This window comes from Typopeltis vanoorti, chromosome 10 (genome assembly GCF_054136105.1).
Source record: "Typopeltis vanoorti isolate ZY-2024b chromosome 10, IOZ_Tvanoo_1.0, whole genome shotgun sequence".
Lineage (NCBI taxonomy): Eukaryota > Metazoa > Arthropoda > Arachnida > Uropygi > Thelyphonidae > Typopeltis > Typopeltis vanoorti.
Genome location: NC_143558.1, coordinates 41,056,578 through 41,077,311, shown reverse-complemented (window position 1 = coordinate 41,077,311; position 20,734 = coordinate 41,056,578). Strand labels below are relative to the sequence as shown.

The 20,734-nt window shown below is 34.6% G+C and overlaps 1 protein-coding gene across 1 annotated transcript in view; it reads right to left on the bottom strand.

Moving 5' to 3' along the window:
- LOC150102361 (regulator of microtubule dynamics protein 1-like) overlaps window positions 1–20,734 on the bottom strand; it is a 213,409-nt gene that overhangs the window by 18,376 nt on the left and 174,299 nt on the right. The window contains exon 8 of the mRNA XM_090399337.1: window positions 16,841–16,921. Within this exon, the coding sequence (XP_090255463.1) occupies window positions 16,841–16,921 (81 nt within the window). The remainder of the gene's footprint in view (window positions 1–16,840; window positions 16,922–20,734) is intronic.

Below are 20,734 nucleotides of genomic sequence, written 5' to 3'. Positions count from 1 at the left end.
TATAACAGGACTAGAGCTAGCGCTCTCTCTAGCCACGTTCTCTTTTCTGCTAACTCAGACGAAGGCCGCCAGTAAACTGGACTCAAACTGCTAATATCCATGTGTGCTACGATGAACTCGAAAGAAAGATTGTTGAATCAAGAGAAATTTCTCTAGATTCCTCTCATATCAACAACAGCCTGAGTTACAATCTCTCGGACGCACACGTTGCTTCTGTTCAGTACTGGCGCACTCGTGACAGTGCGTAGTATTCGTTTGTGTGGAACTCATACTTGCATTTTTTCAAACATGCTACTGTTTTTCACTTGTTCTGTTAGTACAATTTTAAGTCTCTGTAATTTTTTATATACTTCTTTGAGTATGATACCTGACGATGTTCTTGTAACGAAACTAGTAAACTAGTAGTATCTTGTTAAATATATCTTGCCATCTTTTCTCTCGGTAATAGTCATTAAACTTATTTTATATTATATATATATATATATATATATATATATTCATTTTTCTAAATTAACTGACTTAAACCCGAGAATTATAACACAATGACATTTATTTGAAAAAACGCAACATGTTTCGTCAAGAATGACTTCTTTAGGCGATAAGAACATAGAAAAGATAATAAAAGACACTTAAATTAACATTGACACACTCCAAAGCTATACAATTACAAAGCCATAATTAACATTGACTCACCCCTTGACTCGACAATGCGGTGCTCTATTTCATCATGGTGGCAGACGTGTAGGTTTGAAGTCAATGTCCAATTTATTTCATGTCGGTGGCCTTCGTTGTTCGTGTTTATTGAAAGCAGGACATGGCCCTACAGAGCAGTTGCTCTGGTTCTCTTATAAGCAATGTCTCTCTGATGCTCTTCGAGACGTAGTAAGATAGATTTCTCTGTCTGCCCATAGTAAGGCTTTCCGCATTCACAAGTGACCTTATATACACCTGGGAATTGTAGAAGGTTGTGAGGTTGTTTATAGTTCTTGAAGCATGATATTATTTTTGGCAGAGTCGAGAAGCACGTTTTTATGTTAAACTTCTTTAGAATTCTGCTCAGCTTTTTGGATAGTGTGCTGATATATGGCAAGACGATATGACCTTTGGAGTCGTCCTGTGTCTCTACGTTGTTACGTTGATGTCGGGATAATTGGTTGTTAATACTTTTTAGAGAGTAGCCATTGTTTTTAAAGGTCCATTTAAGATGTTGTAGTTCCTTTTTCAGTTCTTCTTCATCTGACAGTACAGATCTTGCACGATTCGCTAGAGTTGATATAATACCCAACTTTTGCGCTGGATGGTGATGGGAGGACGCATGCAAATATCTGTCTGTGTGTATTGGCTTTCTAAAAATAGAGACTTTAATTGATTCAGGCGTCTTGGTGAGTTTAACATCTAGGAAGCAGATGGAACTATTTTCTTCAATCTCCATAGTCAATTTTATATCTTGATGGCGGTTGTTTAAGGTGTATATAAGGTCACTTGTGAATGCGAAAGCCTTACTATGGGCAGACAGAGAAATTTATCTTACTACGTCTCGAAGAGCATCAGAGAGACATTGCTTATAAGAGAACCAGAGCAACTGCTCTGTAGGGCCATGTCCTGCTTTCAATAAACACGAACAACGAAGGCCACCAACATGAAATAAATTGGACGTTGACTTCAAACCTACACGTCTGCCATGATGAAATAGAGCGCCGCATTGTCGAGTCAAGGGAAATCACCTTAGACCCTTTGCATTTGAATAATAATCTTAGCTATAATTTGGCTGACTCTTTCAACTCTATTATTAGATACTGGAGATCACGTGATTCCACACACGCACAGGTGCACAACAATAGAACATTAACTCGGACTGTAGTTCAAGCTCATAATAACTGTAATTTACAATCGAATATTATGGCTTTGTAATTGTATAGCTTTGGAGTGTGTCAATGTTAATTTAAGTGTCTTTTATTATCTTTTCTATGTTCTTATCGCCTGAAGAAGTCATTCTTGACGAAACATGTTGCGTTTTTTTCAAATAAATGTCATTGTGTTATAATTCTTGGGTTTAAGTCAGTTAATTTAGAAAAATGAACATATCCCAACCCCGAGTTAATAGTACGTTTCATATATATATATATATATATATATACACATATATACACACACACATATATATATATATGATTCGTAGTAGAGGTTCGGTGTAGTGGTTGAGACAGCTGTAGGTGTCTTCCTGCGATGAGTCTTCGGACTCCTTGGAGGTGCTCAGGAATAATAACAATATATACAAGCAGCCTTGTTGTGAAAGGGTATTTCATGTACACACTTTGTTTGCTTATACTTGGATAATGGATTAAACAAGAATCAGAGATGTATTAGTTGCTGATTGGATTAGATGTTGATAACGCTGTGGGAATAGATGACGTGTTCTTCTTGGCTGGTTGGTTGTTTTGCAAGATGAAAAATCATGTTTCTGGTAGGAAAAACTATGCCATCTCCACACAAGCCTAATTAGCCCACATTCACCATATTCTGGTAATGCATTCCATTCACTCAAAATTCTCCACATAAAAAATTGTTTTTATAATCCCCCTCTGGATTAATCTGATAAAATTCCCTCACTAACTGAAATGTCTATCATATCACCTCTTCTCGTCCTATACACAAAACTCTGCAATTCACATTCTCTCAACCTCTCTCTCTCTCTCTCTCTTTCCATAGCAAACATTCCGGATCTCATACTGTCTTAGTTACTTGTCTCTGAATCCTCTCCAATGTTTCCACATCATAATGAAAACCAAGTGACCAAATCTGAGCATCATAGTCCAAGCGTGGTCTGACCAGTGCTTTATACAGTGGCACAACCATCTCCTTATCCCTACACGTTAATGTACTTCTTATTATAGCAGAACTACAATGTGTAGTCTTTGCACACTTGCAATATGCCCTCTAAACTTTGGTCCACTGTCAAATATCACTTCCAGATCTCGAATGTCATCCACTTCCTGCAGTACAAGGCCATCAATATAGTACACAGCCTTATATTTCTTAACTCCAAGATGCAACACCCTGTACTTATTAATATTTAAACTACCCCCCCCCCCCCACCACCACACACACACACTCATTTGTCTAAGCCAAAAGACTATTCAAATCTTTCTGAAAGGAATTAACATCAGCAGAGCTACTTATAATTTTTCCTAACTTTGCATCAACAGCAAATAACTGCAAACCCTAGTTAGTCCACATGATATATCGTTTACAAACAAATTAAACATAAAGGCCCCAACAACCATAGGGCATGTCACTGATTAACCTTTTTTTTTTCTTTCTGAGATACTGCTCCATTATACACAACTTGCTGATATCGTTCAGAGAGCTAATCTCAGATCTATCTAATCAATATACTATCCATAAAAATTTCCTGAGCTTCTTTATTTTTTGCTAAACATAAATGATTGAGATTTTTTCCACTGATGCTAATTTCATAGATTTCCAATTTTACACTCATTATCTTATCATAAAATGCAAGTAAATTGCCAAAACAAGACCTACCTTCAACAGCTTAACTACAACCACAATTATACAGACTGGTCTATAATCGTAAACTTCTATCCTAAAACCACGCTTGTGGAGTGGTACTATTTTGCCTTCTTTCCGCTTCTTAGAAACCTTATCCACTGCAAGACTTTCATTAAATAATCAGGTCAAGAGCATAGCTAACTATTGTGCATATTCCTTAAAAATATGTGTCATCTAATATGTCATCTATTCCCATAGTCTTATCAACATCTAATCCAATCAGCAACTAATACACCTCTGATTCTTGTTTAATCCATTATCCAAGTATAAGCAAGCAAAGTGTACACATGAAATACCCTTTCATGACAAGGCTGCTTGTATATATATAGAGGCTGTTAACTTCCCATCAAATACCTTAGTATTCCATAATGCAAAGCACAATTCCTTCTGGATGCATACATTGCCATTCATTATGGATAGCAAATATACACATATGAAAGGGAGAGTGCTTTGCATTGTGGGATACTAAGACACCTGTTGAATCAACAGCCTCTATATACAAGCACACTAATTGTGAAAGTACTTCATATGCAAACTTGCTTACACTTGGGTCAAGGATTGAACAAGAATATAACTTCTTGGCAAGTATAATATATCTATATCTATATATATATATATTTTTTTTTTAAATTATTATCATTTCTGGTTGCACATAGTTATTGAATATAACTTTGGTCTTCTTTAAGATGGCTGTTTTGCTAGTAATTTGGAGATGAAGTAAAGATAACTGTCATCTGTGAAGTGAAAATGAGTTTATGTCTCCCATTTATCTTTGGACTTTTTTTTTTCTCTTCTAAATATGCTCTGACTAGTTTTTTGGATGATATTGTGTCATCTTGTCATATGTTTCTGTATTTACAACGGAGATGTTTCCATTAAAATGAATTGTGGTTGTTGTTGTTGGTGGTCAAATCTTTTGAGAATTCTGTCCAGAAGGTCTGACAGATTTGTCAGTGTTTTCGGCACAATGCAGCAAAAACTGAACAATGCAGTAAAATATTAACATGACTTCAACTTTATTCAGAATGATCTCAAAAAGATTTAACACAGAAGGGAAAAAAAAAAAGCTTAGAAATGGAGTAAACAGCACTGTAAAGTACTCATCACCAGAATAACTGAAATTGAAGATAAAGTTCATGCGGAGGTTTTTGTGGTTAAGAAGTTCAATCAAATCATTCCGGTTTTGTGACCACATTTTTTTAATTAAAAAAAAGACTGTTTTTAAAACTAAACAAGTACTAAAAAACAAACCTGACATGTTTCGTTAGTCGTCAGACTAACATCTTCAGGGGTAAAGATAACTAACAGTTTAAAGCACAAACTATAAGAAATTAGAAATTAACGTTCTGTGGCTCACTTTCACTCTGTCCGAGGTCTGAACTGGGTAAATTTTTAATGAATGCTGACCAAACTTGATTTAAAATCAAGCCTTGATATTTGTTGCATTGCATAGGCATTATAATCATATTTGCTGTCTCTTTGAATTTTCTTGTGAAACAGTTTTTATCAACTGTTTTTGTTTAATCCATTATGGATTAAATTATTTCCATTATTTCCATTATATCCATTATTTTCATCATTAAGAAAATTCTCAATACAGCACCTACAAAAAATTAAACAAGACTTCAAGAACGCAGTCACCCTTCCTTATATCAAAAATGTAACAGATAAATTAGCCAAACTTCTCCACAAGTACAACATAAAAGTGACTTTCCTGCCACTTGAAAAAATATCAAAATCTCTTCATCCTCTGAAACCTCCACATCACCCAATGAAAAAACCAGGAGTTTATAATATTCACTGTTCCTGTGGCATCTGCTACATAGGTCAGACGGGGGAGATTGGGAGAAATCCACATGAGTGAACATCAAAAGGATGTACAAAAAAAGAGAGAAAATAAGTCTGGCTTAGCATTTCACACAGATTCTACTGGTCATGATGTACTCTGGGACAGAACAAACATGTCCTACATTGATAAAATCTGTTTCACAAGAAAATGCAAAGAGGCAGAAAATATGATTATAATGCCTATGCAATTCAACAAAAATCAAGGCTTGATTTTAAATCAAGTTTGGCCAGCGTTTATTAAAAATTTACCCAGTTCAGACCTCGGACAGAGTAAAAGTGAACCACACAATGCGACATCGAATAGCATTGTTTCCAGCTAACACTTATTAATGGTTGTATAGATCTGATATTCGGTTTTTTAACGAACTTTTTTGATGTTCATAATACCAATGAATGAACTTGTTTTTTTGTAATTTCTTATAGTTTGTGCTTTAAACTGCTAGTTATCTTTACCCCTGAAGATGTTAGTCTAACGACTAACGAAACTTGTCGGGGTTGTTTTTTAGTACTTGTTTAGTTTTAAAAAACAGTCTTTTTTTAATAAAAATGTGGTCACAAAACTGGAATGATTCGATTGAAGATAAAGCTATTCTAGATGTCTGGAGTAATTACTTTGAAAGATTGCTAAATGAAAGAAGTGAGAGAACAGTGGTAGAAAGTAATCAAAAAGAATGGATTCAGGAGTATATATCAGTACTACAAGTGTAAGAGACCATCAAAAGACTCACGTATGGAAAGAAAACAAACTGGGATAAAGAAATGCTCAAATATGGAGATATAACAGTTTTAGTAGCTGAAGTGCATAATTCAGAAGGCCTGGTCAGAAGGTTGAATTTCAGATGATGGGAGTAGACTTCTCATGGTACCCATCTATAAAAATTGATGTAAAACTGATTGTGAGAAGTACAGAGGAATTTCCTTATTGAGTATTCCAATTTATGCATACCTGAGAAGAGGCTAAGAAAAATTCTAGTAGGAAACTTGAGAAGAACTAGTTTTCTGAATCAGATTTATGCTTTGAGGAAAATAACGGTCAAAACTGAATAACTTGGAGGAGACCACTGAGTAGCCTTTTAAGAAATGCACCGATCTGACCAGGGCTTCTGACCTGATGTCCAATCCTCACCTTCTCATTGTGCACCCTGTTGATATATACCTGGATACTGAATGAATAAGGATGGGCTGACAATTTGGGATTTAGCCAACCATATTGTTTTTCTTATTGGCTTAAACCATAATACAAAATAATGGCACAATATGACAAAACTTAATGCTAGCAAGAGCACTGTTCAGTTAAGCAAGGCCTCATTGTTTTTTCAGGGCACCAGGGTGAACAGCAAAAAGTCAGCTATTAGAACAAATCCCAACAACAACAACAGAAGAGCTGAAGATTAGCACAATCACCATAAGAAGCATCAATGGAAAAGAAATTTAACTAGTAGAAGAACTGCATAAATACCAGATCAACATAACAAATGTTACTGAAACTTAGAATACAAAAACAGTTGAGATCTTTCTAAGCAACAAATACCAGATGCTATATTCAGGCAATAACAATCATGGAAAAGAAGTAGATGTTAGTATGAGTCTTATTTGGACCTATGGTCCCACAGAAGTATATACTAAGAAAAAAGTGGAATATTTTCCAAGATATTACAGACAGTAGCTGACACAATGAAAAAGTTGATCTTTGTTGGAGATCTTAACAGCTGAGTAGGAAATTATGACCAGACATACAGAAATGTGTTGGGAAAATTTGGAGAAAAGAGCAAAGCAAATAATAATGGTAAGTACCTGCTTGATTTTTGTTCAGGCCACAGACCAGTTATTACTAATACCAGCGTTCCAACATAAAAATGTGAACAAATTCACATAGAGAAGATGCAAGAAATAAGAAAAGTCTCTATGTTATTGTTGATAACAATGTTTCTCGGTGGGTTTAGGACACAAGAGTATACAGAGGATCTGAAATTGGAAGTGATCACCATTTAGTTTTGAGCAGGATAAAACTGAATTTTATACTGAAAGAGAAGAGTGCATTCAAAGACACTGTAATGAGGTTGTCTGCAAGGATAGAAATCAGAACTCGGTGGCGGACCAAGAAAGTTAAAGAGGCAGTCAAGGACAAGAACAAAGCATAGTGAAAGTTCCTGGCAGTTAAGTCAGCTTGTGCTTTTAGAGAAAAATGCAAGAAAGCAAAACACTGCTAAAACCAACTAAACAGTCATGGGAAGACTTTGGTAAGAACATAGAAAATAAATATCAGGAATGTGGCAAAATATTCTGAAGGCAATCTAAAATAAAGAGCCAAAAGGCCTCAATTCGACAATGCAAAATTACATAACCAAAGTAGATATTAGATCCAACATTATTTCAAAGCTGAATGTAGAAACTATGAAAGTTTCATAAGTTGACCAGAGAGAGAGAGAGAGAGAGAATACATTCCTTGGCATTCATGTTTACTTATGTATTTTGCATTGCCAAATTGTGGCCTTTTGGCTCTTTATCTTAGTAATTATTTTTACACACTGACCAAGAGTTCCCTTATGAAAAATACATTTCTCTAACATTTCAAGTTCCCTGAATGAGAGTTTTTGTTGTTAGAAACTTCAGAGACCAGTTTCTAACTGGTCTCTGAAGTTTCTAACAACAACAGCTGTTAGGCCAGCGAAACCTTATCAAAATGGACTAATAAAAGGCGAATATATAGATGCTTGGACAGTGCCTGTGTCTTTTAATTAGTCCACACTGACACAACTGGTGAATGCCGAGAAATGTATTCTCTCTGGTCAACTTAAACTTTCAGAGTTTCTACATTCAGCTTTGAAATAATGTTGGATCTAATATCTTTACTTATGTAATTTGGCATCATCAAATTGAGGCCTTTTGACTCTATTTTAGTAATTACTTTTACGCACTGACCAAGAATTCACTTACGAAAACTATATTTCTCTAACATTTCAAGTTCCTTAGCACTGAACGAGAGTTTTTGCTCTCTTAAGGTTCTCTGAAGAGAACCAACCAGTTCATAGTGTAGCCATTCTAAAACTTTTATACCTCCATATTTGATCATTTTTCGTTTATTATCATCTATTCCAGCATTGAAGGTTTTGAAGACTTTTTCTACTTCAAGTATTGATATGCATTCCTGTCAGGCCAGAGAAACCTTATCAAAATGGACTAATAAAAGGCAAATATATAGATGCTTGGGCAGTGCCTGTGTCTTTTAAGTAGTCCACACTAAGGCAACTCGAGAATGCCAAGGAATGTATTCTCTCTCTCTCTCTCTGGTCAACTTACGAAACTTTCATAGTTTCTACATTTAGCTTTGAAATAATGTTGGATTTAATAGCCACTTTGCTTATGGAATTATTCTGAAGGCCATTGAAAAGGCTTAGAAGTGAAGGAAAGAATACTATAATAGGATTCAGAGATGATAAAAGTGACATGAAAACTGAAGGTAAAGATATTCTAGATGTCTGCAGTAATTACTTTGAAAGACTGCTAAACGAAATAAGCAGTGTCAGCACAGTGGTAGAAAATGCTCAACAAGAAAGCAATCAGGAATACATATCAATACTCTTTCTACTTCAATACTGAAGTAGAAAAAGTCTTCAAAAATCTGCAATGTGGAAAGCTTGCTGGAATAGATGATGACAAATGAAAAATGATCAAATACAGAGGTATAAAAGTTTTAGAGTGGCTATACTATATAATTCAGAAAGCATATTCACATAGTTGAATTCCACCTGATTGGATTAGAGCTCTCGCATAGTAATCATCCATAAAAAGGGAAATAACACTGAATGTGAGAATGTGACAGAGGTTTGTACTGAACATTCCTGGTAAGATTTATGCAAGAATACTTGGGAGGCTAATAAAAATTGCAGGGGGAAGATTTGAAAAGAACAAGCTGGATTTAGGTTGTCAGGATCAGATTTTCATTTCAAGACAAATAGCTGAGAAATCATGGAAATATAACAAGGATCTGTATTTAAGTTTTGTAGCTCTGACATATAACAAGGTGACAAGAGAAAAGCTCTTTGAAATGCTATAGTTATTGGTATAAATGGAACATTATATATTGAGCAATACAGAGTCTCTATGCGAGCTGTAAGTCAGCAGTTAGAATTGAAGGCAGTACAGGAAAATGGTCTCATGTTAAATCAGGTGTCAGATAAGGATGGACATAATCTTCCCTGTTATTCATCATCAATATTATTATTACTATGTAACACCTCCAGGGAGTCCAAAGACTCATCGAGGGAGGGCACCTACTCTAAACTGTTTCCGCCACTCAATCCACCAACTACAACGAACTGCAACTACCATCATCATCTACACCAACACTATCTACTGCCCATCATCACCACTAGCATTTTCACGGTCAATCACAAACATCCATGTCCAAGACAAGATTCGAAACCACAGCTTTTTGGTTGGAGAGTGCTGACCACTCAGCCAACCAGGCTGGCATATGATCGCATTATGAAGGAAAATGGTATTCACCCTGATATCAAAATTGGAAATGTTAATCTCAGCTATTTACTTTATGTAGATGTTATACTTCTAAATAAATCCAGTACAAGTCTGAATGATTCCCTGACCACATTGAATAAGTGCTGTAATAATAAATCTGGTATGAAAATCAAAATACAATAAAAATAGGCAAAAACACTGATAGCATCAACTGCATCCTTAATTAACTGCATCACACAATGAAAAATTAACCTAAGAGGCTAAGGGAAATCTAACAGAATTTTTTTTTGCTTTGTTGTAAGTTACATGAAGAATGACCACAGCAAATATGTATAGTAGTAAATTGTCAGATGTACTATAAATAGCTGAGTTGTTAAATGATTGCTTTAGTAAGGTATATATTTCAGACAGATGGATAGCTATTTTTTCCAAGGGAAAAACTAGATGAGAGAAAAGAGTGGATGCATCAGAGATATAAACTATGTAGTCCAGATGTTGTTCTATTAAAGCTCTGTGAACTGGGAGAATAACTCCTTAATTCTTGCAAGTCATTGTTCTTTTCAGAATTGCAATCATCTGATGTGATGACTTAATCATCTTAGCAATGTGGCCCTTAACTCTGTTCCTCATCACCTAGGTATCTGGCTTCAAACCACTTATTGGAAGAAAAGTGACAGCTTTGATATGAATAGGTAAGTGGCTAAATGACGACTATCAGAAAGTGATATAGAGTCTAAGAGAGAGAGAAAGGATCTTCAGTATCATTAATATAAAAGTTAAACAACAGTAACCCAAACACAGAGCTGTAGATTAACTCGCTAGTCACCCTTCCTCTCTTAGACTATCACTCTATATCAGCAAATGATATCAAGTTATCTCACAATGATGCAAAAGTTGGGAGGGGGATGAAAGAGGAATAATAAGGGATACACAGAATCTCTGCTGGCTGATATAAACAAACTGGTTCTAGAGGCAAATGACATTTGAATATCAGTTCATTAGTAATACATACAAACATTCTGGATTGAGAATACTGCAGACAATGTATTATATTAATGGCAATTTGTTATAAGTGGTCAATGAAGCCAGATACCTAGGCGATCGTAAACAGAGTTGAAGGGCCACATTGCTAAGTCATCACATCAGATAACTGTGATTCTGAAAAGAACAATGATTTGCAAGAATAAAGAAGTTATTCTCCCACTTTACAGGGCTTTAGTAGGGCAACATCTGGACTACCATGTTCAGATATGGTTACCTGAGTTCTGTGGAGAGACAGTTGTAAAGATCTGGTAGAGGATAACAAAGATGAGATCACACTTATGGAATTATGAGGACAAACTGAGAGAAAGTGGTCTTCAAAGTTTGAGCAATAGAAGATATGATAGAAACATAGATGTTAGTAAGGAGGAAAAAGTATGGACACCAGAAAGATTTTATAGGTATGGTAAATGGGGGAGTACTTGGCAGTTATCCCCAGAAACTGAATAAGAGTGGCAAGAATTGTCCAGGTTGATTTATGGCATGTGGTGAGTGCAGAATAGACTGCTATTATGATGATGTGAACATATCATCAGTGTAGGATATGTGTTCAAGGAGTGTGATATTACAGGTATGTAGGCACTGAGTGACACAGAAGGGGCTGTTCTCTTGATGAGTTCTTAGGCTATCTGAGAAGCACTTCATAATAAGGAATTTTAACTAAGAATTATACTGTTAAGACAACTAATACAGCACAGTTGATTGTAGTCCCGTTGTCAAGTCGGTCCTGGATTGTGGATCTCAGATTCTTAATGAACATTAAAATGACTAAAGGTATGAAAGAGAGGGTTTGCTAAGGATTGAATCAGGAAACTGGTAAATTGCCATTTACTTTAGTTTAACAGAAGAAAGAAGGATATGACTTAACTGAAGTTTATAAATAAGTTCACAGCAAATAGAACAACTATCCAGTCTTTATTTCACTTGGAATGATTCTGGATCCACTAAGAGGCATAATAAGATAATAAAAAAGCAAGCTATGTGTACTATTGAACTTTTTATGATAGGGTGGAACATTTATGAAATGATCTTTCTCTAAAAGCATTGTAGATATAATGTCAAAACCTGTTAAGAATGAAATAGACAAATGTTATGGGTAGAAGGTAGGTTAAAAATACATAAAAATATATCTTCTTCTTTTTCTAAGCTCTTTCTATAACCATTTCTGATTATAGGCTTCCCCATTTGTTTTCCATCTTTCTCTACTGAAGACTTCCCAAAGCCATCTCCACTGGATCATCATAATCTCTCTCTCTCTCTCTCTGGTCATCCCAGGATTCATCTTCTTTGGTGTGGATGCCAATGGGTAATTGTCTTTGCCCATCTATTGCTTTTCATCCATGCAATACAGTCTGCCCATCTCCATTTTAATTTTAAAATCTTTTTCCCTACATCCAATACTCTGTTTATTTTCTTAAATCTTCATTCCTTATTCTGTCTTACAGTCAAAAGTTTAGCATGGCTTGCTCCATTCTATGATCAGTCTTCCTCATTCTGCCCAATATTTGTTTGGCTATAGGTACTGTTTCACCCAAATTATTCAATATTAGAATATGCCCTGAGTTGACTACATTGGATTGACAAAGAGATTAATCATCATCATCAAATTCCTGATATCAGGGCTTGTATACAGCTAATTTAGTATTTTGGCTAATTTCTCTCTTATTCCATATAAATTTATTCAGTTGACTTCCTACCATACCAGCTTTTGTTGATTCTGTTGTCTATTTCCATATTTAATTTTTACCATCTTCAATAAAAATCGTGCCTAAGTAGCTGAAATGTTTTACTTGTTCTATAGGTTCTCCATTCACAATACAGTTGATATTTTCATTATAACTATTTTCATAACTTCTTTTCAAAATTTCAAAGTTATTTTCATAACTTCTAGTATTATTATCTTTTTTTTTTTTTTTTTTTTAATTTCTGTAAGTTATATTATGCACAGTGAATTATGGTTAATTAGGACACACTGGGACTAGAACACTTTGTTCAAATTAAGCAGCTGCCCCAATTATGTGAAATTTTATGAAAAAAGCTAAAATATCATAAGTTAAAAATGTTTAAAAATAGACAAACTTTCAGTATACCTTTGTTAACCATGTTTTTATTTTAAAAAACTAAACATACACATGTGTTAGTATCCCTAAAAAGGTTAATTAAAAGTAGGTATCTATCAAAGAAGCATTATTTCCCTAACAATTATTTTGGAGAAATTTATCGTGTACCCTGACGTGTTCCCTTTCTAGACTGCAACTGAACAAAATCAGCACAGGTATCTAATTCAAATAAGGACTGCCTTCATTCTTTTTTGCATAAAGTAACATTGTAATTCTGCAATAAATTTCCTGGCTAGTCACTCACTAATGTTCAGGTGTGTCATCCTTTCCTTGTCTTCTGGGGGTCTTTAGATGTTTAGTTGCAATTTGTTCAGCAATTGCATCCTCACATTCTTCAATTTCATTGTAATACTGACAGCTATTGTCAATGCATAAAAACTGTAGTTTCTGACATATTGCAGTTCCAAAATTATTTCATTTTCATTATCAGTCACATCTGGTATTTCATAGTTTGCATTCTTAAAACCACAATAAGCAAAGCAGTTTTTAATTGTTTGCTGCTTATTTTTCGCCAACTATCCGCAACAGATTGCATTGCCTGTAAAATGGTAACCTTTTACAGGCAATGTTAAAGAAATCAGCATGTAAAACCTTTTACATGCTGATTTCTTTGGCTGTTAAAGATGACGCCAGCAGATTTTTTTTAATTGTTTCAACTTTCCGCAATATGTCTGCAAATTTTTTTATAATTCCCATGTCCACTGGCTATATAAGGGACATGGTGTTAGCAGGAAGAAGTTCAAGTTGAATGTTTTTCAAACAATCTAATTGAGGGTGTGCCGCACAATTGTCCAGAAGCAGAAGAATTTTACTCGAATTTCATTGCAATTGTGCATCCCAACATTCCTGAATACAGAAAATGAAACTGGCAAACTGTCCATTCTAAGCCCTTTAAAGAATTGAGGCTTGGCACTTTTTCCAATAACCAACAGTTTCTGTTTGTCACTTCCCGACATGTTACAGCAGCACAACACGGTAATGCGATCCATTGCGTTTTTTGAACCTGACAGCACTGCAAGTTTATAGCTCGGGGAACCATCTAGTGTGGCACGATAAAACAGACCTGTTTCTTCATCATCATACATTTCTGCAGTAATTCGGGTAGTTTATTTCCACCGTTCAGCACTCGCAGTATCAGCATAGTACTCACCATGTGCCGTCTTAAATTTTATTTCATGTTTAGTTTTCTACTGCGATAAACAACCATCTGTAGTTTTAAAGCTCACAAGGCCAGCTTTCTAGCTATCTCTTCTGATTTGGTTTTTAACATCTGACCGTTAACACGCATGCCTCATCCAGTTACAATACAGAACCACTGATTGAGAGCCTTCTCAATGTCTGGATCCTTGCCTTCTCACTTCCGTTTTTGAGATATGTCCTGTTGTCCATTGCACAATGCCCATTTTTCTTGCAATTTGTCTGCTGGCTTAACAAACATGTGATTGTAGATTTTGGAACACCAGTTATCTCTGCCAGCTGACGATTACTGGTGTTAGACAGTTGGCTATTTATTTTGTCAAATAAGCAAATTTTATCTGCTAATGTTAGATCTTTGATTGGCATCTTGACATGGTCCTTAGAAAAACAAAAAAAAATTAACACACAATCCTGTTTTAATCAAAAGTATGCTACCTAGCAGTCACTGTAAGTAGAATCATTATATTGTCAAAATACGTGCATCCTCTCTACTCTGAATCTCAGTGCTGACCGAACAGCAACACTCTATGCAACCTACAGCCAATGTCCAGATAAAGCAGCAAGGTGGCCCCAAATAAACAAAGCAGCTTTGGATTATATTCTCGATTTGTTTCCATTCTTCAATAAACAGCTGCCCTGATTAACCAGAATCTACCGCACATAATAAAAACTATACATGTTTCTGTGAATTAAATGATATAGAATGATTAGTTTAACTAGGGTTAGCATGCTAATCATATCAAAACAGGATTATTCTAATATAAATATCTCCTTGTATGTTGCTGAATATCTTATATATGAATGACTAATTAGGATTAACATGTTTAATCACTTCAGAATTACAAGGATTATCTTCTGATGTGTCGTTGGAAGTTATTTTTATCTTGGTTCTATTATACGTTAAAGATACCAAGAAATTATACACTTGGTTTTAATCCTTTACTGAAGGAAGCAAAACAATGTTTACCGCATGAAATATATTCATGTCTGAGCTACTTGTATATAGAGGCTAATGACTTCGCATCACTTGCCTTAGTATGTATCCCATTAATATCCCATAATTAGTTTTCCTGCCACATATACAGTAAGGGGTTACTTCTTTTGATACCTTAGCCCATAATCTAATGCAAGTTTTGTATGTTTAGGTGTGGTTAGAACTCATGGAATAAATATAGCACAAGGAATGAATTAAATAAATGTTTCCTTGTGCTGTTTTCATTCCATCAAGCATCCAACATACATGCAAGTTTCATTTCCAACAGAATGTCCTTCCTTCCTTTAACAGTCCTCAATCGTATCCTTTGACACTAACAACAGTGCCAAGTGAGATGATTTCCAAAACTTCTCCTCTTCCTTTCATCATGAACCTGATGTAAACATCTGTGTGAAAGTCACAGAAGACAGGAATGAAAGCTTTCATCCCCCATTCCATTCAAAATTCCCACCCACTATCCAAGCCATGGTTTAGCAACAGATGTGACAAAGCGGTCCATGAAAAAATTTTAGTTTTTGAAAGAGGCTTGGAACAAGAACTCCTACTTCATTCTCCATTTACATTCAAGCATGAAATAAATCTGATCTGACTGTGATCCTTAGCTTTCTTAACCCTTGCCTAGGGAAAGGTTAAAGAAAAGGGAAACAATCAGTGGTGGCTTGGACATAAGCACTGTGACACTGCAGCACCCAAGGAAAAAACGAAAAAATTAAATGTTATTTGTGTTTATAAATAATAGCAATGTTTACAACATTATATAAATGCAATACAACATGTTAAAGGTTGCAGATTATGTTTCGACACTGACTGAATAGTTAATAATTGGAATTATTCGATTAATGCTTTAGATTACGAAACAAATGCACTGCGATTTAACGCAGTATCAGAATTATCACGTTCGGTCAGTTGCGGCTAGACTTGCCAATATTCATTTGCACTTGTCACTGAATATAACAAGTGAATATGACACTGCTTGTTGAATAGTGTCGATACAGATAAATTGTATGCTTGCACATGTTATTTCAGTGAGATATTTTTGGTAAATCTTATTTGATTCTGTTAAAATAACATATAATTATTTATTTATTATAGATATAAAGATGAATTATGATGAGTGTCACTGTTGAAAATATGAAAAGAATTATATTTTCTCAATTATCGTTATATGAAAAAATAGAAATAAAAAAAAGGTCATCCTATTCCAGATATTATTATTAGTCATAAATTTTGTCAAGACAAAAATAGAAGAATGGATTTTTTCAAATAATATTTTTAATAAAGCAAATTTTTTTAATATGTAAATTTAGTTAATAAATTGGTTACTGATTATGAAAAATGAATTATTTTTATTATTTTGTATATGCAGCACCCCCCACTTAAAATTTTCACCAGCTACCACTGGAAACAATGTATTACTGTACTGCAACATCTCCTGTGTGGCACTGATCTAAAGAATAAAATAAGAGAATCAGGGAATTTATTTGTTTGTTAGGGAACATATAAGTTTAGATGAATGGACTGAAAGATAGCTTATTTATATTATAAATATGAAGTACAACTGTAAAACTGGATTATCAGAATTAAAACTTACATCTTCTGTTTCGCAAGGTATTTCTAAAGCTTGCTCAATCCAGAGCATTGCAGTGGCATAATCACCATCACCAATATAAGTCTACAAAGCAAAGAAAAAACAATAGCACACAATTACATATTATAAGGATTTCTTTCTAAAACTTTTTAATGAAAGTTTCTTATCTGTATTCAACTCAAATATCACTGAAAACTTGCTCACTACAGAAAACCACCAAAAGGTATTAAAGCTCTTTTATACTGGAAACCAAAGCTCTACAGGCAGAATATTTAGAAATTCCTATAGCAAGCTTACAGCAAACTATTCATGAGGTGAATATAAGTTTGATATAGCAAGAGTAGACCATAATATACCAGAATATACAAACTTTATGAATTTTCATCATCAGTTTCCTGATGAGTACCTTCAAGCGTACAGGATACTATAACAGATGAATAATATGATAAAGTTCATATTATTCATCTCCTTTCACCAATTTTCCTCCAAATTAGTATATCATTTAAATTTTCTATACTAATTTTTCAAAAGAATTTTATATTTAACCTCCCTACTAGCCAAGACATGCTTTCATGTCCATTGAAACATATATAGTTAAAGAAACAAGGATAAGAAGTGGAAGCCAAGCCACAAATTATCTCCATTAAGAAGTGTAATTAACTAAGTTAACTTGAGTTCAGAAATATGTCTCAGAAGCAGTGTTTATGAAAGCAAAAAATTTGTAGTTCCTTACAGCTCTAATTTTAGAGAAATTAGATAGTACACAGTATATTGTTATAATTCTGGTCCCCTTATTATATACTTATAGTTTGCTGTTAATGATAGGCCAAAATAAGAGAATCTTATATGTGATAATATATGGTTATTATTTTTTATCTTTGTATTAAAAAAAAATGGATGAGGACAGTGATAAGTATGAAAAATGATTGTAATTATTTACTGCAAATATATAGTAAATACAGTAATAAACATCAATCAACTATAACAGTAAACAATGCTTTATTTTTCTGGAGATCAATAATCGATCAAAAATCAAATGACTTTCAAACATTTAGTTACCATTTCCAACTACACTGGTTTGCATAAATTAAGGAACAAAAAGAAAAATTGCAAAAACAAAAGTCAGGTGCATTATATAAAAAGTGATACCAAGTCTAGTTATCATATACAAACGAATGGCACTGTCAACAGTATATGCAAATGAACCACAGCATAAAAGTGGGCAATTTTGAAGTAATTTTCCATTTCCTGTCTCGAGTGAGAACAAGGCATTTTGTGATAGCAAAATTCTTGGATGAGGCTGCAAGACATCATTTAACAGATGAATTTAGGTAGCTTGCTGCCATAAGACCAGAGGCTGGCCAAAGTCAGACGGAGATAACGTGCGACTCATCCAATTACTCCCAGACTGTGGAACCAATTTCAACATTCACAAACAGCATTCCAAAGCTACAGCAAAGGAAGACCAATTGACAGATATCTCCGATTATCTGCTCACTAAAACAGCAGGTATTACCCCAAATCGACTATGATCTGACCTTGTGTTGGCTACAAGAATATTGGTATGTGCTTGCACACAGTTTTTAAAGTGGTGGTCTGTGTGCTAGGCAACCAGTAGTCTGTGTACACTTATCTCCATGCCACAGGAGAAAAGAGCTGAAATGAGTCAGGCTCTATGTTAACTGGACCTAAGACCAATGGGGGGGGCTGGTATTGTTTACAAATGAGTTCTGATTTACTCTACATAGTGATACAGTATGTCCACAGATCCGTCTTCTGGGATGAGTTGTTTATTATTACATGTCGGAAAATTAACTTCTCTTTTATGATCATAGTAGTTTTTAAAGTGGTAACTATTTTGCTTGTATAACAGTTGGAAAATTTTATCTATAAAGCATGTGATTTCGCATGTTGACAACCAATTCGTAGATCCTTCATTTCTTTCTCCACTTCAGCATGAATCGACTATTCTTGGCACCAAGCCAAGCGAATCTCTATAAAGTGTGGGTGTACTATACCAGGTGTGCTATGGAGAGAACCAGAGACACATTATCATCCCTCTAATATCTGTGAAAGGGTGAAGGTAGTAGTGTGACAGTTTGTGCTTCCTAGTGGAACCATAAATGCTGCAACTTAGAAAGACCAGTTCCTGGATCCCTATGTTCATCTATACATGGATGCAATAAAGGAAACATTTATCCTACAAGACAATAATGCTTATCTTCACTGAGCAAAGCTTGTGGACCAATATCTTCAAAGAAGAGACTATTTTATGTATGGACTGGCTAACCGGGTGTCCTTAACTTAACTCTATTGAGCATGTCTGGTATGATCTAGGTAGACATGATACTGCTCTCAACCCCTCTGCAAAACCTTGAGGGGGACCCAGAAGCTTGCAGGAGCAAAGTGCTTCTGAGTCCTTCAGAAGACAGAATTAACTGTCCTGGACACCATTATAAACAGTACGAAACATCACTGATGAGTACTGTACTGCTGTAAGAAGTGACTATACTCTTTATTAAGGAACTTTGACAATCTCATTTTGACCATTGTCTTCATGCATCCATTTGTTACTAAACTGTATGCAATTCTGTAGATGTTCCGTTCACAACTCATATCATACTGCTTTTCAATGAATTACATAAACATTCATCATGCAGTTTTTGGGTTATTGTGATTTTTTCTTTGTTCATTAATTTATGAAAACCAGTGCATGTAGTAAACACAGTTTATGAATTTCATGAAAAAAAAATATATAAAACTATGGATTTCTAGTGTAAACATTCCATAAGAATTAAAAATAGTAACAAGTAACACATTTTCAATGCATAGGATGTTACATAACATTTGATAATTGACACAGATAATAAATTATCACAGTTTTCAACAAATTTCTGGTACTATAAAACAAATGACAAAAGGAAAAATAAGAAAGGAAACACGTAAGACATTATCCATTCACGGCAACACCAATAATATCGGTCTGGTAAGCTAGATAAAAATGAAAGTAGAATGAAATAAAATGAAAATTTTTGATAGCAATTAAAGGACATAGAGAAAGAATAAGAAATGAAAAGAACATATACAATGAATGGAAGAATGGCTATGAAAGGGGGTAATCATATATATATATATATATATATATATATATATATATACACATATACACATACATATACACACACACATACATACATACATATTATTATAATTCATTTTACTCGGTGGGAAATAATATTAAAAAGTTTTAATGACTGATACCAAGAGATAAATAGATGACATGGTATATTTGAAAAGATACTACTAGTTTGCTAGTTTCGTTGAATTGATCAACATCTTGAGGTATCACAATCAAAGAAATATATAAAAAATTACACAGACTTAAAATTGCATTAACAGAACAAGTACAAAAGACAGTAGCGTGTTTGAAAACAAAATGCGAGCTTGAGTTCCAAATAAACGTAGACTATGCACTGTCACGAGTGCACCAATACTGAACAGAGGCAACGTGTGCATCAGAGAGATTGAAACTTAGGCTGTTGTTGATATATGAAGAATCTAGAGAAATTTCTCTAGATTCTACAATCTTTCTCTCGAGCTCATCATAGCACACATGGATGTTAGAAGTTTGAGTCCAGTTCACAATGTGTTGGCGGCCTTCGTCTGAGTTAACTGAAAAGAGAACATGGCTAGAGAGAGAGCACTGGCTCTAGTCCTGTTGTAGGAGATATCTCTGCAGTGTTCTTCCAAACGTAGAAGGATGGATTTAGCAGTCTGGCCATAGTATGGCTTTCCACAATCACATAAAATCTTGTACACTCCTGGAAACTGAGTCGGAAGATGTTTCTCTTTAGGTTTACTAAGTATTGAACGAAGTTTTGGGAACGTAGTAAAGCA